At 31.9% G+C, this 21,765-nt stretch overlaps 1 protein-coding gene across 1 annotated transcript in view; it reads left to right on the forward strand.

Annotated features, from left to right (window-relative positions):
* Window positions 1-19,751, forward strand: part of LOC137235978 (uncharacterized) — an 82,432-nt gene extending 62,681 nt beyond the window's left edge. The window contains exons 5-7 of the mRNA XM_067758714.1: window positions 9,377-9,744; window positions 9,863-9,988; window positions 19,728-19,751. Coding sequence (XP_067614815.1) covers window positions 9,377-9,744; window positions 9,863-9,967 — 473 coding nt within the window. The 3' untranslated portion in view covers window positions 9,968-9,988; window positions 19,728-19,751. The remainder of the gene's footprint in view (window positions 1-9,376; window positions 9,745-9,862; window positions 9,989-19,727) is intronic.
* The last annotated feature ends 2,014 nt before the right edge of the window (window positions 19,752-21,765 follow it).

Raw genomic sequence — 21,765 nt, forward strand, 5'->3', positions numbered from 1 at the left:
TACCATTGAATATTACAGTAGAGCAAGGTTCACAATTCACCTAAAAATTTTTTACGGAATTAACTAAACTTTTAAGTTCCCATAAAATTCATACATCTCCTTACCATCCCCAAGCAAATGACATGATAGAGAGATTTCATCGAACTTTAAAAGCAGCAATTATAGCATCAAAGGACTCGGTTCATTGGTCTGACATTTTACCATTCATTCTACTTGGTTTACGAACTTCTATTAAAGAAGATTTAAAATGTTCATCTGCTGAACTTGTTTATGGCCAAACACTTAGAATACCTGGTGAATTAATTATTTCAAATAGTAATAAAGAACATGATTTTTCTAATGACGCTCTTCATAAAATAAGAGAATATTTTTCACTTGTTCGTTCTAAAGTTTTTCATCATAAGAAAGAAAATTTTTTCGTTCCTAAACAATTAGAAAATTGTGAGTATGTTTTTGTTAAAGTTCTTCGTAAATCTAATTTAGAATCACCTTATGAAGGACCTTTTAAAGTTATCTCTAAGAAACATAAAACATTTACAATTCAATACAAAAATATTATTAACAATATTACAATTGATTTACTTAAACCAGCAAACGTACTTATTAACACTAATTTAAATACAAATACATTAAACAACAAAAAACAAAAAAGGTTACATTTAATATTAATTAATAATTTGTTTGTTTCAAATTTTCTTGGAGGGGGAGTAAATATAGTGTTAACTACTTTCTATTCTTTACTTTAATTTTTAAAATAATTTTTAATTGAGTTTTCATGTTAACTTAAAATTTTTGAATAACTTCAAAAAAAAAGAAAATTCTAATTAGTTTGAAAATATTTAAACTCAAAAGTAAATAAAATAATATTTCTAAAAATAAATATTTAAATATTTGGTTAACCACTAAAGGCAGTGGTTAAATAACTAGCTACAGAAGAGGGTGTACCTAAAATCGGAGACACAAACCTCTGGTGGCCATAATGTATAACATATAGCTGAATCAGTTGCGATGAATAGTGGACAGGTATAGGATATATAGATTTGGTGTAGAGGATGAAACATAGACACATATTTCAGTTGCATCTGAGTATAATGTTGTGAGGATAAAATCCCCCAAATTAACTTTTTAATAATCATCTGGCAACATTTCAACATTGTTACTCACAATGATATTTAATTGTGAATAGTACAAATAGAAAGAACCAAATACACAATAATATATCATGAGCATTGAAATATAGCATGTAAGAGAGAATACGATATATGTGGGGTAAAACATGAAAATGACGAGTGCCAAGAGTGACATCGGCATTTTCATGTTTCACCACCATCAATATAATTCTGCCAACTGAAAGTTACTGACGTGCGCAAAAAAAAGTTGATTGTGATTTTTAAAGAAAATAAAGATAAATATAATTTTCACGCAGTAAATCAAAGTGCGAGTATTTATTTAAATTTCGATGAAGGTTAAAGTGTGGCGACGTTGACCACCACGATTTTAACAGATTACTGTCGGCACAATATGGCGACAATCTGGAGGCGGCGCCCTCCAAGAACAAATCTTGGCAAGTAACCTATAGCGTAAGTTTCCAGGAGTAACATGGCGACCGTGAGGCTGGAGCCTCGTTCATTTTTCATCTTGGCATCGTGGCGAACCGGTAATTTTTTCGTTTTGGACAGCAGCGGTGAGTAGAGTGGAGTGAAAATTTGCAAAGTGGTGGTGCAGTGGAAAAAAAACAAATTTAAATAAAATTTTTCTAAAAAATATTTAAACATTTTTAATGAAAACGGAAATAATAAAAATTTTCTAAAAAAAATATCTATAATTTTTAATAAAAACGGAAATAATAAAATTTTTCTAACAAATATCTAAACATTTTTAATGAAAACGGAAATAATACAATTTTTCTAACAAATATCTAAACATTTTTAATTAAAACGGAAGTAATAAAATTTTTCTAACAAATACCTAAACACTTTTAATAAAAACGGAAATACTTTAATTTTTCTAACAAATATACGTAAATCTATTAACGAAAAACAGAAGTAATACAATTTTCTAATAAAAACATGCAAATCTACAACGAAAAACAGAGTTAATGCAAACTCCTAACTAAAGTCCATAAATTCATAATTAATTTAACTAAATTTCACAATTAAAATTTATAAAAAGCAACAGAAATAAAATATTTTTTTCCCTCAATTAAATCTACGACTACAACAAATATAAAAAGAAGCAGAGATAATACAACAAAAAAAAAGAATTATAAATTCGAAAAACTAATTCGCCTACGTAAGGGCAAACTGTACCACCCACCATCGGAATTTCTAACGGCATTCCTCCACCTACTCACATAACGGAACGCGAAAAACCACCACCAATACAGCGCCATTTTTACCGCAATCAGTAGCAGCAACAACACCAGCAGCGATTCAGGTCTGCCAGCGCAGCAGCAGCAGTGACGGAAACTAGCAGCAGCGAAAATTAAGTATATATATGTATTTATTTAAAATTATTCTTGCTTACGGTTTTCTTTTTCAAACATATATACGTATATAAGACATTTTAATTACCATTAAATGCAATGCATTGGCTTATCATATAATTAACTTGGATTGTTTCAATAGCATATAAATTTTGGATTTTGATATTAGAGTGGTTTTCGATAAAACCAAATTAATTTTTTTTTTTGATACATACGGTGGTTTTTGATAAAACCAATTAATTTTTTTTGATACATACGGTGGTTTTCGATAAAACCAATTAATTTTTTTTGATACATACGGTGGTTTTTGATAAAACCAATTAATTTTTTTTGATACATACGGTGGTTTTCGATAAAACCAATTAATTTTTTTTTGATACATACGGTGGGTTCCGTTAAAAACCAATTAAGATTTTTTTTTATTACATGCGGTGGTTCCGTGAAAAACCAAATTGAGATTTTTTTTGAATAAAGCGGTGCGTCCGTGAGTACATTTTAAGACTTTTACCAATTAATACTTACATACTTTTGAGCCATTTTGAATTCAATTACTTTTTACTAATTTTTCATAAAAATTTACTGCAGTATCAATTAATTCTTATAATAAATTGTTAAATATTTCTTTAAATTTTTCCTTCGCTCTTTTTCCTCAACAATTTAACTTCAATCTTAAATTCAACATTCAAACAAGTGCTTTAGTAATTTCATATGTACAACCTTAGAAGTGGTAGACAAGTGCAAAAAACTTCAGATTCAGAATCCGATTCAGATAAATCAGGCTCAAGCTACGAAAGTTTAGCTTCATCTTCGACCGAAAAAGTCACAAACCAGGAAAATAGATTCTCTTTATCAACAGATTTTCCAGGCTTCGAAAATTCTTCCATTAAAAATTCAACTTCTAATTTAGTTTCAAATCTCAACGATTCAAATAGTGAAATTTTAACTTCTACTCTAAAATCAGATCCTAACGATCCAAATAGTACAAACGTGGCCTCATCTTCTTCTAATTCAGCTCCAGATCTTAACGATCAAATCATGACAACACCAGAGGATAAAAGAATTTTTATTAACACATGTGCTAATTCTATTAGAGAAAACTACAGTGGTGATCCACTAGCACTTTATTCTTTTATAGACAAAATTGCATTACTCGAACAATTTCGCCACTGCAGATTTAACCGATACTTTTATAGCGTTCTTAAAATCAAAATTAGAGAGTAAAGCTCGTGAAGCACTACCAACACAAGTAACTTCAGTCAATGAAATTAAAACAGCTCTACGTAATAGGATCAAACTAGACAACTCGAAAGTTGTAGCAGGGAGAATTGCAGCGTTGCACGTTAGCGTTAATAATTATACAGACTTTGCCAAAAAAGTTGAAGATCTAGCTGACTCACTTGAGCGGTCTCTTATTATTGAAGGGATCACTCAAACGAAAGCTCATGAAATGGCAGTCGAACAAACTGTTAACGTGTGTCGTTTAAACGCAAAATCCAATTTAGTAAAAACCATTTTAGCCTCAACGGCATTTACTGATCCGAAAGACGTAGTAGCAAAATTAATTGTAGAACAAAACAATGAAGTAACTGAGCGTCAGGTTTTAGCTTTTCGATCACGTGGTAACAGTACATTTAGAAATTCACGTGGTAGTTATCGAGGTTTTTACCCAAACCGTGGCTATACTGGTTATAGAAACAATAATTCATTTTCATACAATAGTAACTATAACGGTAACAATAATCAAAGATATAGGAATTATAACGGAAATAGATATCAGAATAATCACAATAATAATACGCGTCCAAATACCAACCCTAATCGAAACAATAGTAACAATAGAAACAACAATTCAAGATCCTCAAACGGTAGAGGTGAAACGCAAACGTTCGCGCTTTAAACGTCAGTGCCCCTCAGGATCGAACACTGAGGGAGGACGAATTAAGCGAGTAAGCGAACTTCTCTCACCAATAGCCATCTATTGTTTAAATTTAAATTACTCTGATTTTATAGAATTACAACTAAACGAGTCACAAAAATTTTGTTCTTTCTTAGTAGACACTCAAGCGGACATTTCCTTAATAAAAATATCATGTCTAGACAGAAATATTTCCTTAAACACGAACGACATCATTAACATTACCGGTGTCTCTTCCAATTCAGTTTCCACTTTAGGTAAAATTACAGCAAATTTAAATTTTTCAAACTTTTCTATTAAACATACTTTACATGTAGTGAATGAAGACTTTAATATTCCATCCGATGGCATACTGGGCAAAGATTTTCTGAAAATTAACAAATGCATTATTAATTATGAAAGAAATAGTATTTCGTTTGGGTAGGTAATGAAAAAGTCGCGATACCAATCCTGCACGGAACAGAAAGCGACAGTTGTATCATTCCACCAAGATGCGAAATATTCAGACCTTTTGATTTAGGAGATTCACCCGAGCCACTTTTCGTAGACTCGCAGGAAATCGAAAAAGGTGTTTTCACAGCTAGGTGCATTGTTAATTCCAGTAACCCAATTATTAAAGTTATAAATACCACAGATGATATAAAGTATGTGAAAATAAAAAGTATTCGGACAGAAAAACTTTCAAACTACAATGTTTATACAATTAACAAGACAGAAACAGAAGAAAAACGTACGAAAAACCTAACTTCGATTTTAAAAAATCAAATACCTCAACGTGCTCATAGTAAATTAATTGACCTTTGCATAGATTATGCCGACATTTTCGCTCTTGACACGGACAAAATGACTTTAAATAACCTTTACGAGCAAAAACTAAGATTGACACACAACGATCCGGTATATGTTAAAAACTATAGATTGCCATACTCTCAACGCGAAGAAATAAATCGCCAAGTAAATAAATTATTAGACAATGATTTGATTGAACCCAGTTATTCGAATTACAATAGTCCTTTGATTGTAGTCCCAAAGAAAGATACTAATGGTCAAAAAGCATATCGTATGTGCGTAGATTTTCGCGCGGTAAACAAAAAACTCATTGCTGATAAATTTCCACTAGCTAGAGTTGACGATATTTTAGACAATCTTGGCAGGGCAAAGTATTTTTCCACATTAGATCTTTTTTCAGGATTTCACCAAATCCCCTTGCATCCTGACTCTCGTGACATTACGTCTTTCAGCACCGACCGTGGCGCATTTAGATGGAAAGTGCTTCCATTCGGCTTAAATATAGCACCAAATTCATTCTCGCGAATGATGGCCATAGCTTTTTCGGGTATACCACCCAATGTCGCATTTTTGTACGTCGACGATATTATCGTCATAGGGTGTAGCGAAGCACACCACATTAAAAATCTTTCAAAAGTCTTCGATACTTGTAGATCTTTTAATCTCAAACTTAACCCAAATAAATGCAACTTTTTACGACCAGAAGTTACATTTTTAGGTCATAAATGTTCAGCCAAAGGTTTGTTGCCAGACGACTCTAAGATAAACGCAATTAAAAAGTATACGAAACCGACTGACAAAGACGCGGTACGACGATTCGTCGCGTTTGCAAATTATTACAGACTGTTTATACCTAATTTTGCGTCTTTGGCAGCGCCCCTAAATCGATTAAGCAGAAAAAGAGTTGAATTTGTATGGGATGTAGAGTGCGAAAGAGCATTTTTATCTTTGAAAGCAGCATTACTTTCACCAAAATTACTTCAATATCCAGATTTTACTAAACAATTCATTATTACAGTTGATGCTTCCACAACTGGATGTGGCGCTATTTTAAGTCAAGAACAGCAAGGTAGTGATTTACCAATTTGTTTCGCTTCCAAAGCATTTAATAAAACAGAACAGAAAAACCTATTATAGAATTAGAGCTTTTAGCTATTTACTTTGCAATCAAGCAATTTCGACCATACGTTTATGGCACCCATTTCATTGTAAAGTCAGATCATAGACCTCTAGTATTCTTATTCAATATGAAAGACCCATCTTCAAAACTTTCCAGAATAAGACTGGAACTATCTGAATATAACTTTACTGTTGTATATATAAAAGGTAAATCAAACGTGTGTGCTGATGCACTATCGCGAATAACAATCGATGAGATTAAAGAAGCTAATAAACAAATTCTGGCAGTACAGACAAGAGCCATGACAAAAAAGGCAAACGACAAAAATTTACATAAGAAAACAGACAAAAACGACGAAAAACAACCTACTTTACATGTCTACGACAAATTTTCTTTCAATTTTTCAAAAAAGATTCCACGAATAAGATCTGCAATTACGTATGATAAAAATAGTAAAACAACAAATTTAAGAATTTTTGCGCATATTAAACATAAGAAACTCGAGTTACTTAGTTTTGAGGTTGTTAACGAAATAATGACTTTAGAGAAATTACTTTCGAGGCTTGAATCAGAAGCCGGCAAACGCAAAATTAAGCAGATTGAATGACTTAAAAACGATATTATGTTCGAACATTACACTATTACAAATTTCAAAAATATTGGAAATAAAATTTTAAAATCTTTAGAAATTATACTAACAGATCCAGTGGAGACAGTAACAGATGAAGATACAAAATTAAAACTTATGAAAATTTACCATAATGATCCCATTTCTGGTGGACATTGCGGAATGAAAAGACTTTACGCAAAATTGCGAAAAAAATTTCATTGGAAGAACATGACTCGTGATATATCGAAATATATCAAAAATTGTAAGGATTGTCTCTTAAACAAGGTTAAACCTAAAACAAAAGAAAAACTTGTTTTAACACCAACTCCTTGTAAACCATTTGATATACTAGTAATTGACACAATAGGACCCCTACCTGAGTCCAAATATGGTAACAAGTTCGCACTTACCATGTTTTGCGACATGACTAAATATCTGGTAACAGTCGCTGTACCAGACAAATCGGCAAAAACAATCGCTTCAGCTATTTTTGAAGGATTCATTTTAACTTACGGCACAATGAATGCCATAAAATCAGATTTAGGTACTGAATTTAAAAATGAATTATTCGAAGAATTAACAAAGCTTTTAAATATTCAACATAATTTTTCAACTGCATACCATCATGAAACTGTTGGCACGATTGAACGTAATCATAGAGTTTTTAATGAATACTTACGTGCATATTTAAAAGACAATTTTTCTGATTGGGATGTTTATTTAAAATATTTTACCTTCCTACACAACACTACGAGTAGCACAGTTTTCGACAATCAATTTTCGCCTTACGAGATAGTTTTTGGGAAAAAGGCAACTTTGCCTAGTTTAGGATGCAGAAAACGCACAAAATGGCACAAAACCTAATTAATAAAAATAAATTACAAAGTAAAAACCTGTACGATAAAACGGCACTACCTTTAATTGTAAAAATCGGAGATAAAGTACTTTTACAAAAAGAACCACATCATAAGCACGAAAATATTTATCAAGGTCCGTTTTTTATAACTAAAATTAACGAACCTAATGTAACTATTTTCGATGAAGTTAAAAACAAGGAAAAAGTGGTACATAAAAACCGCCTAAATAAAGTAAACTAACATTACTTCAATATTTTTACTTTAAATTTGAAAAAAAAAAACACAAATCCAAAATTTACTTACTAGCATGTAAGCAGCCACGAAGGCTTAAAAACTGTTAAAACAACAAAAAAAAAAGAGAAAAAAAAGCACAAATTTTGTATATTCAAAAACCATATTTCAAAACAGCAAAGACTAAAATTGTAAAAATTTAACAAATCTAATATATATTACAATGTAACTATTTACAAAAGAAAATTCAAACAAAACAAACATGAATGTAAATAAAATTTGAGTATTTTTACTTCTAAGTTCATTTGTAATAATCAGTCATAAAAATGGTTCCGAACCAACGAATTAAAAAGGGGAGGTACACCCTAATATAAATATATATTCGTTTGTTCGCAACAATTTCTATAAGTTATGGCAAAAGAAGAATGTGACAAAATTGATCACTTTGTCAATTCTTCTTTTCGCCAAAAAGGGTGATGTGAGGATAAAATCCCCCAAATTAACTTTTTAATAATCATCTGGCAACATCTCAACATTGTTACTCACAATGATATTTAATTGTGAATAGTACAAATAGAAAGAACCAAATACACAATAATATGTCATGAGCATTGATATATAGCATGTAAGAGAGAATACCATATATGTGGGGTAAAACATGAAAATGACGAGTGCCAAGAGTGACATCGGCATTTTCATGTTTCACCGCCATCAATATAATTCTGCCAACTGAAATTTACTGACGTGCGCAAAAAAAAGTTGATTGTGATTTTAAAGAAAATAAAGAGAAATATAATTTTCACGCAGTAAATCAAAGTGCGAGTATTTAATTAAATTTCGATGAAGGTTACAGTGTGGCGACGTCGACCACCACGATTTTAACAGATTATTGTCGGCACAATATGGCGACAATCTGGAGGCGGCGCCCTCCAAGAACAAATCTTGGCAAGTAACCTATAGCGTAAGTTTCCAGGAGTAACAATGTGTACTGAAATTTAGTAGTACCAAAGAGAGTAGATTATCTATGAGGAGCTTGTGGTCGCCAGAACCTCGTCTGTTAATGAAACGGTATTCGCCGCTCGAAGGTGAGGTTGACAATTGGGTTTGGAGAAGCAATATATTGCGTTGGCAACCCAAAAAGGTTGCGCTACACATCCCCTTGAATCTGGAATTTTAGTCGCCTCTTACGACAGACATACCTACCGCGGGTATATTCTAACCCCCTAACCCACTAGCGGTACAGCTTTATAATTGCCTTTACTTTTGCATCGATTTAGATCGCAGATTATTGCAAATTGCAAATGTCGCAAATTGAACTAATTATTTAATTTCTCTTTGTTTTTTTATCTTTTCCCCTTTTACTCTATAGCCCCGAAAATGGACCACGTCCCTATCAATGCAATGGGTACACAAGTGCAAACGAAAACCAAGCAATCATTCGATACATCATTGATCTCGGAAAAAGCTTTGGACGTTATGAAAGTACAGGCGGAACAATTGCAATCACAAATAAACTATAATCAGGAACAGCGAGGACGTTTAGAACGTGATGTGTGTCAATCGAACACACAAAAGCTCTATATTGTTCTAAAGAGTTTAAGGGAACAACTACCAACTATTTTTAATCAATTGGAGGCACAAGAGCGAGAAAAAACTACGACTGATGCGTGTGTGACGAAAAAAATGGCCGAAATTAAGAAATTAATTCATACGATACATGATGATAAATTAAAATCGGTACAAACAAATATTAACAATTTAATTACTCAAATTAAGAAACAGAAAAACAATATATACAAATGGAAAGTTAAAGTAAAAACTTCCGAAATTAAAAAATAGAATTTTTACATAGCAGAAATTTAAAGGCTCAAGGCAAGTTGGGGGCAATGAGCACCAAGCGCTAACGAAACAGCGATTGATGGTGCAAACACGAAATTATCGGGCATCGAAAGAGCAATAGTTGCCTTACAAAAGTTTGAAGGTGAGTTGCGAATATAAATATGTATATGGGACCTGGAATCATGAAACGACCCTATTGTGCGAAAATAGCGTTCTTTGAGTGATTCTTATAGGAAAATTAACGCTCTTTCCAATGGAACAAACACTTTTCAGTTTGCAGTTTTCTATCTTTCTTAGTTTCTTCAAAAATCACATTTAAAGCCAAATCGGACCACAAATACGATTTTTTTATTTCAAGTTGATGTTTTCTGATTTTAGTATTAAAATGGTGTAGTTTGGTTCATGGTTTGGCCTATGGAAGCAGAGGTAGAGGGCGGCCCCCACTCCGTTGGAAGGACCAGGTGGAAAACGATTTAAACTCCCTTGGTGTGACCAATTGGCGCCGGTTGGCGGAGCGAAGGAGCGACTGGCGCGCCTTGTTGGACGGCCATAACCGTTTAGACGGTTAAGCGCCAATTAAGTAAGCAAGTAAGTAAGTTTGGTTCAAATTCACATTTTAGAAGACTTTTGGTACATTTTTGGATGATTTGGTACATTTTTTTCCTCGTTTGGTACAAAATGAAAAAATCCATTTATCATCGCTGGTTGGAAAACTCCTTTTACCGTGCTAGTTAAGGCCTTAATGCGCATCCCACAGCGCACGAAATTCAATATATTGTGGCACGATCGACTTTAAAAATAATGCGCCGCACATTTGTAAAAAAGTGTATATGTTTACGTTTGCGCGTAAAAAAACGCTTATCCTCGCTTAGATAATGCTTATGAGACCCACCTAGCGGCAGTATAGTGTTAACTACTTCGTATTCTTTAATTTTTAAAATAATTTTTAATTGAGTTTTCATGTTAACTTAAAATTTTTCAATAACTTCAAAAAAAGAAAATTCTAATTAGTTTGAAAATATTTAAACTCAAAAGTAAATAAAATAATATTTGTAAAAATAAATATTTAAATATTTGGTTAACCACCAAATATATTGGCGATTCTACCAACGGACCTAATTTTTAAATCGATATTTTATACAAATATTGAATGTGGCGCTTTACGTATCACACAGCTACTGAACAATGCAATATCACAAATAGAAGTGCAACTAAGTGACGTGCTACAAAAACAAAAAAAAAAACGTTTTATTAAGTTGTCTGAACCAATTGGGGACTATCAACCGGTTTCGGCAAATGTGCACACGATCCAATACAAAAATGCATGAACTGATTTCTCAAAGAAAAGTTAAATCAAAAATATAAAATTGTGCACAAATATCTTTAAATATTTATATGAAGTGAACTAAAGAAGTTATTATAATAAAACAAACATCCAAATTTAAAAATTTAGTATACAAAGATATAAACTATGAACAAAGATACAAATATAAATAAACTATCTACGTAAATACAAATATTAAAAACTTTATTATCTATATTTAAACCCTTAAAATTTAACTAAATACTTAAAAATTAAAAACTATTTACAATTGAGTTATCCACTTCATTACAACAAGAGCTATTTTACGCACAATACGCACAAGAACGGATTTAAAATATAAGACATCACGTTGAAAATGACGAGATTTATAAAGAAAACCACAAAGCCATTGCATAAACAGCAACAACGATGTATTCAATTGTTATCACTTCCAAAAAAATCAATTGATTCCCTTAAAATCTCTACAATCATCAATCAACTACTTATTAATTTTAATATATATATATATATATATATTTTTTTTTTATTAAATTAAATTTTATGTAATTATAATTATTATTTTAATATTAAATTTAAAATTTTCTATTATAATTTAAATTAAAATTTTAAACCCTTTAATTTTCCAATTTATTTTAAGATTATTTTTATATTTTAAAAATTCTATATAAATTATTTAAATTTATTTATTTTTTATATAAAAAGAAATATTTTATTTAAATTGCTAACTCCCTTTCCAAAAAAAAATCTTAAATATTTCCTAATTTTCAAATTTTTCATTTAATTTTTTTTTTTTCATATGGTTCTACGTTCTCCAATACGAACCCGTAAGTTTACAAATTCGGAAAATCAAAACAACAATTATACAAATAACACAATGACTCAGAACACAACTAAAAATTCTAACATTAATGCAACACAAAACAACATCTCTAATATAACACAAGATACTTCAACACAATATAACTTTACAAATTTTCCTTCTACTAAATCTATTAAATTACCACAATTTTGGCAAGATTGTCCTGATGCCTGGTTTTTACTTGTTGAAGGACAATTTGAAATTAATAATATCACTGATGATAATTTAAAATTTCAAAATGTTCTAATTACTCTTCAACGAGATACTATTTCTAAAATTTTAGATGTTATTAACCCTCCTCCTCTTTTTAATAAATATGATACAATCAAAAAAATTCTATGTGAAAGATTTTCTCTTAGCGAAGAAAAACGATTAGAACAATTATTTTCAAAAGCTGAACTTGGTGATCGTTCACCATCTGAATTATTCATATTTATGAAATCACTTATAGGTTCTGACTCCATAGTTAGCCCAGAATTACTCTTTAAGTTGTGGATTCGTAGATTACCAAAAGAATACAAATTCATTTGACTTCCAATAATAATCAAAACAGAGATGAAATTATTATTTTAGCTGACAAACTTTTTGATTTAATCAATAATCCTCATTTTTCCAAATCTCCTGTAGTCTCAAGTATAAATAATAATATTTTAGAACAATGCGTTAAAAATTTAACTGAATTAACCACGGCTATTTTTCAAAATTTAAATAAAATTTCTAGTGATATTAATCAATTACAAATCCGTTCAAGATCTAAAGATAGAAATCTCGAAATTTTTCAGGATCAAGAAATTTTTCAAACAATCGTTATTTTAATTCACAAACAACTATTTGTTGGTATCACAAAAAATTTAAGAATAACGCTCTCAAATGTATACCCCCATGCAATTTTAATCAAAATCATAATTCAAATTACGAACAAAATTTAAACTGAAACGATCCATTATGACGGTGACGGATAATGGAACTGTTATTAAACCTACTCGTCGCCTATTCATATTTGATAAATTCAATAAACTTAATTTTCTTATCGATACCGATGCAGTTGTATCAGTTATTCCCTTTTCTAAATTTAAAATTTATAAAAGAAATTCGGATCTTACTTTAACTGTAGCAAACGGTTCTTCAATTGAAACTTTCGGTACAAAACTACTTAAAATTGATTTATACTATGTTCAAACAGAAAAATAAATTGAGGAAATTTCGATTTGAATTGAGTGCTGTTCATACAACTCGATTTAGCTTACTCAATAGTAATTTGGTAGCTGGTTGGCTCATCTCTACAGCAAGAACATACATACCTTTGTTCAGACTGTCAAAATGAACACGCACATTATTAGGCGAATGAAATGAAATGAAAACAAAAAACTTTGAAATTTTTGTGAGTTGTAAGAAAATGTGTTCAATGTTTTGGTTTCATTTTGAGTTTGCCATCTTCTTTTGACAATCCCTACTCCAGTGAAATGAAAGGCATAAAATCAGCTGATGAGATGAGCCAACCACATAGTTCAGCCATGCGTAACTGACGTTAAAATATACTCAAAAAACACACTTTACAATGTTGCATTTGCAGTTCGAAACAATTTATTATACAATTTTTTTTTAAATTGGCAATTTATTATATAACAAATTGCGTAATAAATTGCCCAAATAGTATAAATTGCCAATTTGGTGTGTGTTTGAACCTAGTATAAGGTTTAAGAAGAGATTTTGAATTTCCGTTCATTATTGCGAATATTGATACACCAGTTATAGGAGCAAACTTTTTAGAAAAATTCGGAATTATTGTCAATATTAAAAATAAAGAAATAATGGATTCTACTAAAAAAATTAAAGTTGCTGGATCTTCTGGATTTTCTAATATTTTCTCACTCAAAATTCCTACTGTCGAAAATAAGTTATCAAAATTACTTAATGAATTTCCATCTATTACCTGTGAACCAGATCATACTACAAAGGTTAAACACCATACGGTTCACAGGATAGAAACAAAAGGTATTTTACCATTTTCGAAACCCAGACGTCTTGATCCAATCAAACTTAAAATTGCTAAAACTGAATTTGAATTTTTAGTTAAAACTGGTATATGCAGACCCTCAAATTCTCCTATTGCATCTCCACTTCATCTCGTTCCTAAAATGAACCAAATGATTGGAAACCTTGCGGAGACTATCGAAGACTTAATTTTATTACTACACCAGATCGGTATCCTTTACCACATATTCACGATTTAACAATTGATTTAAAAAACAAACAATTTTTTTCCAAAATTGATCTTGTGCGTGCCTACCACCAAATTCCAATGGCAGAAAAAGACATTCATAAAACTGCAATAACTACCCCTTTTGGAATGTTTGAATTCGTAAGAATGACCTTCGGTTTACGAAATTTCCAACGCTTTATTAATGAAGTATTTTCTGATTTCAATTTTGTATTTACATACACTGATGACATTCTTATTGCCACTGATAATAAAGATCAACATATAAATCATTTAAAATCAGTTTTCAAAAGACTTGAAGAATATAATTTAAATATTAAACCTTCAAAATGTACTCTCGGTGTAAATAAATTAAATTTCTTAAGTTACGAAATTTCAGGCGAAGGTATTAAACCATCTTTAGATAGAATTGAAATCATAAAAAATTTTGAAAAACCAATTTCTATAAATAAATTACAAAAATTTTTAGGTATGATAAATTACTATCACAGATATATTAAAATGTTAGCAACAGAACTTAGTCCTCTTCATGAAATGTTAACACATGCAATTAAAAACAAACTCAAACAATAAAATTGGACAAATAAAACCACAACAGCTTTCGAAAATGTTAAAAAACTTTTTGCTAAAAATACTTTACTTACACATTTCGACAAAAATGGTACTTTATCATTAGCAGCAGATGCATCAAATGTTGCTATTGGAGCAGTTCTTCAACAAACTAGCAATAATATACTAGAACCCTTAGCTTATTTTTCAAGAAAATTAACTACAACAGAAACTAAATATTCAACATTTGATCGTGAACTTTTGGCAATTTATAATTCAATTAAACATTTTAACCATTTTCTTGAAGGTAGAACTTTTACAATGTATACTGATCATAAACCTTTAATTCATGTTCTAAATTCTAAAGTAGATAGATCTTCTCGTCAACTACGTCATCTTGAATATATTGCTCAATTTACAAATTATATTCAATATATACGTGGAAAAGACAACATAGTTGCCGACTCACTTTCCCGTATTCCAGAAATAAATGCAATTTCAACTCAAGATATAAATGTAGAAACTTTATATAAAGAACAGCAAACTGATACATTTTTACAAAAAACCATTTCTGATCCAAATTCTAAAAATAATTTAAAAGAAATTCATATTCCAATTATTAATTTAAACATATGGTGTGATGTTTCTCTACAACCTTTTCGACCTTATGTCCCACATTCTATGAGAATAATTATATTTGACAAAATTCACTCATTATCTCATCCAAGTATAAGAACAACTAGAAAATTAATTCAAAATAAATATTATTGGCCTAACATGCGTAAAGAAATTAACGATTGGACTTCATCTTGCATCAATTGTCAAAAATCCAAAATTTCAAGACATACTAAATCTCCTATCCAAAAAATTCAAATACCATCATGCCGTTTTGAACATATTCATATGGATAATGTTGGACCTCTTCCAGTTTCAAATGAAAATTCTTATATTTTAACAATTATTGATAGATTTTCACGTTGGCCTGAAGCTTATCCACTTAAAGATATTTCAACAAATACTATAGTAAAAACTTTTATTCAAAATTATATACCACGATTTGGTATACCATTGAATATTACAGTAGATCAAGGTTCACAATTCACCTCAAAATTTTTTACGGAATTAACTAAGCTTTTAGGTTCTCATAAAATTTATACATCTCCTTACCATCCCCAAGCAAATGGCATGATAGAGAGATTTCATCGAACTTTAAAAGCAGCAATTATAGCATCAAACGACTCGGTTCATTGGTCTGACATTTTGCCATTCATTCTACTTGGTTTACGAAATTGTGAGTATGTTTTTCTTAAAGTTCTTCGTAAATCTTATTTAGAATCACCTTATGAAGGACCTTTTAAAGTTATCTCTAAGAAACATAAAACATTTACAATTCAATACAAAAATACTATTAAAAATATTTCAATTGATTCACCTAAACCAGCAAACATACTTATTAACACTAATTTAAATACAAATACATTAAACAACAAAAAACAAAAAAGGTTACATTTAATATTAATTAATAATTTGTTTGTTTCAAATTTTCTTGGAGGGGGAGTAAATATAGTGTTAACTACTTTGTATTCTTTACTTTAATTTTTAAAATAATTTTTAATTGAGTTTTCATGTTAACTTAAAATTTTTGAATAACTTCAAAAAAAAAAGAAAATTCTAATTAGTTTGAAAATATTTAAACTCAAAAGTAAATAAAATAATATTTCTAAAAATAAATATTTAAATATTTGGTTAACCACCAAAGGCAGTGGTTAAATAACTAGCTACAGAAGAGGGTGTACCTAAAATCGGAGACACAAACCTCTGGTGGCCATAATGTATAACATATAGCTGAATCAGTTGCGATGAATAGTGGACAGGCATAGGATACATAGAATTGGTGTAGAGGATGAAACATAGGCACATATTTCAGTTGCATCTGAGTATAATGTGTATTAAAATTTAGTAGTACCAAAGAGAGTAGATTATCCATGAGGAGCTTGTGGTCGCCAGAACCTCGTCTGTTAATGAAACGCGATTCGCCGCTCGAAGGTGAGGTTGACAATTGGGTTTGGAGAAGCTATATATTGCGTTGGCAACCTAAAAAGGTTGCGCTACACAACCCATTGAATCTGGTATTTTAGTCGCCTCTTACGACAGGCATACCTACCACGGGTATATTCTAACCCCCTAACCCACTAGCGGTACAGCTTTATAATTGCCTTTACTTTTGCATCGATTTAGATCGCAGATTATTGCAAATTGCAAATGTCGCAAATTGAACTTAGATATTTAATTTCTCTTTGTTTTTTTTTATCTTTTCCCCTTTTACTCTATAGCCCCGAAAATGGACCACGTCCCTATCAATGCAATGGGTACACAAGTGCAAACGAAAACCAAGCAATCAGCCGATACAGCATTGATCTCGCAAAAAGCTTTGGACGTTATGCAAGTACAGGCGGAACAATTGCAATCACAAATAAACTATAATCAGGAACAGCGAGGACGTTTAGAACGTGATGTGTGTCAATCGAACACACAAAAGCTCTTTATTGTTCTAAAGAGTTTAAGGGAACAATTACCAACTAGTTTTAATCAATTGGAGGCACAAGAGCGAGAACAAACTACGACTGATGCGTGTGTGACGAAAATTAAGAAATTAATTCATACGATACATGATGATAAATTAAAATCGGTACAAACAAATATTAACAATTTAATTACTCAAATTAAGAAACAGAAAAACAATATATACAAATGGAAAGTTAAAGTAAAAACTTCCGAAATTAACATTAATGAAGCAGAAAAAAAAATTGAATTTTTACATAACAGTAATTTAAAGGCTCAAAGCAAGTTGGGGGCAATGAGCACCAAGCGCCAACATTACGAAACAGCGATTGATGGTGCAAACACGGAATTATCGGGCATCGAAAAAGCATTAGTTGCCTTACAAAAGTTTGAAGGTGAGTTGCGAATATAAATATGTATATGAGACCTGGAATCATGAAACGACCCTATTGTGCGAAAATAGCGTTCTTTGAGTGATTCTTATAGGAAATTTAACGCCCTTTCCAATGGAATAAACACTTTTCAGTTTGCAGTTTTCTATCTTTCTTAGTTTCTTCAAAAATCGCATTTAAAGTCAAATCGGACCACAAATACGATTTTTTGAAATATTTAGATCCATGCGCCACCTATCGGAGTTTTTTCTTATTATTGCATTGTCATCGGGTTCTGAACTATATTCAAGCTTGTAGCTCAGAACGGCCAACCGCTACACAGAGTGAAGCTAAACAGAAACTAAACGCATTTTTCTCGAAAACTTGTTTTCTCACAATAGGGTCGTTTCATGATTCCAGGTCACATATGTTAAAAACCATCTTTAGAAATATTTCGCATGATTATTTAGATATCACCATATTTTGTATTCTTGCTAATGAAATTGTATTATCTCGTCATCTTGTTTCCTTTTTTCTTTCCCCCTATTGTTTTAATGCTGATTTCTACTTGCTTAATCTAATAATCATATTTGTGTACGTATTATTTTTATTTTTACTACCTTTATATTAAGCCCCTTTCATGTTTTTCCCCTCATTTCCATACGAATTTTTAACCCACGGAAAAGTCTCTTTCGGTAATTTCCCACTTGATACTAGAACATAGTTTAGATCTGGGGGACATTACAATGCATGTGAAAAAAATACGCTAGAAGGCGCACGGATCGAGATACACAGAAAATTAATTTTAAAATGTAAATTTTGCGATCGACTTTTAACTAATTTCTCGGTGATCCAGAGACTTGAAACTTAGCAAATAGTTTGCTAGTCGATGGCACTACAATTCGTGGAAAACAAAATGCCGCCCGATGGCAGGCGAATCTTGCGATTTTTATGTAACTTCCCGGTGAGCTAGAGACTTGAAACTTGGGCTGTGAGTCAGAACCCGACGACAATGCAATATTTGATCAAAAAAATTTCGCTAGGTGGCGCATGGATTGAGATATTAAGAAAATTAGTTTTGATTTGTGAATCTTTCAATCCATTTTTAAGTAAATTCCCGGTGACCTAGAGACTTGTAGCTTAGCACATAGTTCGAGACCCGGTGACACTACAACTTATAGAAAACAAAGTTCCGCTAGGTGGCGCGCTAGTCATGATAACTGCAAATCCTTTAAAAAGGCCTTTAAAGCCCAAGTCCTTTCAGGCGTTCGCAATCACTGTACGAATGATGAATCAGTATTGAACTGGTATCCAACAAAGTATGCGTAAGAAATCAATTAACTAAATAAATTCGGCATTCTTAAAAAAGTTAAATTTGGCATTTGGCTTCAGCATGATTCGAACCCTGTTCGTCTGGACTATGAGCCCAGTGCTCTACCATTAGGCTACGGCATGTCATGAAATTTCCATATTCAAATATATGAAATATAAAGAAATTTTAAATCCAAAAAACATTTCAACAAGTTGTAACAGCCGTGGTTTTTAACACGCGTATATCCGTTTACGCTTAAACTTTATATTGACTGCTAAGGGACAAACTATAAATACACCTCTGATATTGCTGCGCATAAATTTTGTCCTACTAAATTTCAATACGCATTATACTCAGATGTAACTGAAATATGTGTCTTTGTTTCACCCTCTACACTAATTCTATGTATTCTATGTGTGTGCACAATTCATCGCAACTGATTCAGCTATATGTTATACCCTATGGCCATTAGAGCGTTGCGTCTCCGCTTTTCTGTACACCCTGTTGCTGTAGCTAGTTGTTTAACCACAGCCGCTAGATGGGTCTCCTAAGCAATATCTAAGCGAAGATACGTGTTTTTTTACACGCGCAAACGAAACGTATACGCGCGTGTTAAAAAACACGGCTAATATAAGAAAGAACTGTAAAATATACTTTATAAATAGGACTTTGAAAATTTTCAGATATAAGAGCGGTACGCAGATAACAAGAAAGTAAAACTTCCATATAAAAACGCTCAAGAAAATTCCTTGTGGTAAATTGTCTTGAGGTACTACGCAGTTTACAAGAAATTTAGTACGCTACTTTAGTCCTATTTTTCCATCAAATTTGCATACGGTAATACCGGTTTCCGCAAGAAATATGTCAAGTGCCATATACATATTTCTTGAAGAAAAAAGGTAAACAAACTGCTAAAATTAGGTAAGCACATAGTTTTTTAAATTTTCTGCAATAAATAATTATTATTTTATTTCAGAAATGGAAATAACAATAGCTGCAGCACCAAAACGCAAAAAGCGCATAGTGAATTTCACGGCGAAGGAGAAACGGGCACTTATAAGGGAAGTGACATTCTTTACATTTCTTTTGTTTATGCGCTCTTATTCTTGCTTGTTTCACTATTCACCGTGGATATTTAAACGTCAAAATTACTTCCATACTACCATTTTTCACACAAGAAAAAAGGCAAAATTTTTCTTGAGCAATTACTTGTGATCTGCGTACCGCCCTATAAGATTAATATTTTGATTACTGCTTTTATTTTAAGATACGTAAAGATTAAAATAATACTTGAGGGCATTCCATTGCTCAAGAATTCTCTCTATGACTGCTTGTCTAGAAAGCCACCTTGTGGGGCGTACTTTAGTATAACATGCATTTCTGTACCGAAATGTTCTTGAAAACTCTGAAAGTCTGACCTCCTAAGGGGGCTGTCATAAAAATTACAGTTTACGTCTTTTAAAAATTTATCAATTTTCTTTGGAAATACATCGCAAGCGGTCATTGAAGCTAAATTTAAAATGTTACAAACACATCCATTAACATGCAGATTTGGAACAACTTGCTTCAGCCTTGCTGGCACTACGCTTCCTGCTCTCACCATAACCGAGCAATTGTCTGCAGTGAAACCAATCATTTATTCAAGCGGTATTGAACGGTCTTTCAAAGATTTAACAATGGCATTAAAAATACCTTCCGTGCAACTACCGGACAAAGCTGTCAAATCTAAAAATCTATCAAAAATTCGAATCGAGGCTGCCAAATTTTTATATATTGTAACGAATTTACTTGCAAATCCTCTTAATTGCAATCCTCTGCTAAGTTCGAATCACTAAACTGCTGAGTAAATAACTCCAATTTGTAATAATGCAAAATGGCCTTTATTAAAGTACTTCACAATAACACTCAAACTGTGGAACGAATAGTTTGCTTAATAACCAAGCTGATTGATAGCTCAAATAAAACTCTACTATTCAAAATAATACTGCTCTTGCTCGCTAGAAACTGCCTGACAACTCAAATCAAACTGAATTCCAGCGCCTCTACAATTGCCGCCCTTTATACTCTTTGATTTCAACCTTCGCATCTTCTAGGCGCTTCCAGAATCTACTAGTCCAGTAGCTCTCAAACTTCTCAGCTGTAACTACAATTGCACAATTTTATAGTTTATCTCATTGCATACTTATAGGGGTCTCTCAGATATATGCATGTGTTTGTGCATTGACTCTCCGCTGCTCGTATACGTACATGGTACATATGTGTAGACGCAATTATTGTTTCGTTTATGTAGATACATAATGATTGATCTATGGATGTGAATTCACGTCACTGCTTAGCATCGGCTTAGAGACGATAGCATCGCTCAGTGCTGCTAAAATTCGTTACACTGCCCTCCACCTAAGTCTGATCGTCCCGATCAGACAAATCTCTCGATCTATACGCTGCTAGCATCGACAAAAGTACCACTCTTCTATTTCGTGATTTTCCAATTGCGTGTATGCGGTAGATGACATCACTGATCGTCTTCACAACTCTGTATGGGCCTTCCCAACTGCACCGATATTTGGATGGAACACCTTTCCACCGGTGAGGGTTGTATAGCAGTACCAGATCTCCCTCCCGGAAACCTTCCAAATTATTTTCCTTGTCGTACCTGTATTTCATCTTACTACTCATTATCTTGGATCGTTCCCTCGCACTCTGTTGCTTGGCCAATTAAAA

Source organism: Eurosta solidaginis, unplaced genomic scaffold (genome assembly GCF_040869045.1).
Source record: "Eurosta solidaginis isolate ZX-2024a unplaced genomic scaffold, ASM4086904v1 ctg00001171.1, whole genome shotgun sequence".
Lineage (NCBI taxonomy): Eukaryota > Metazoa > Arthropoda > Insecta > Diptera > Tephritidae > Eurosta > Eurosta solidaginis.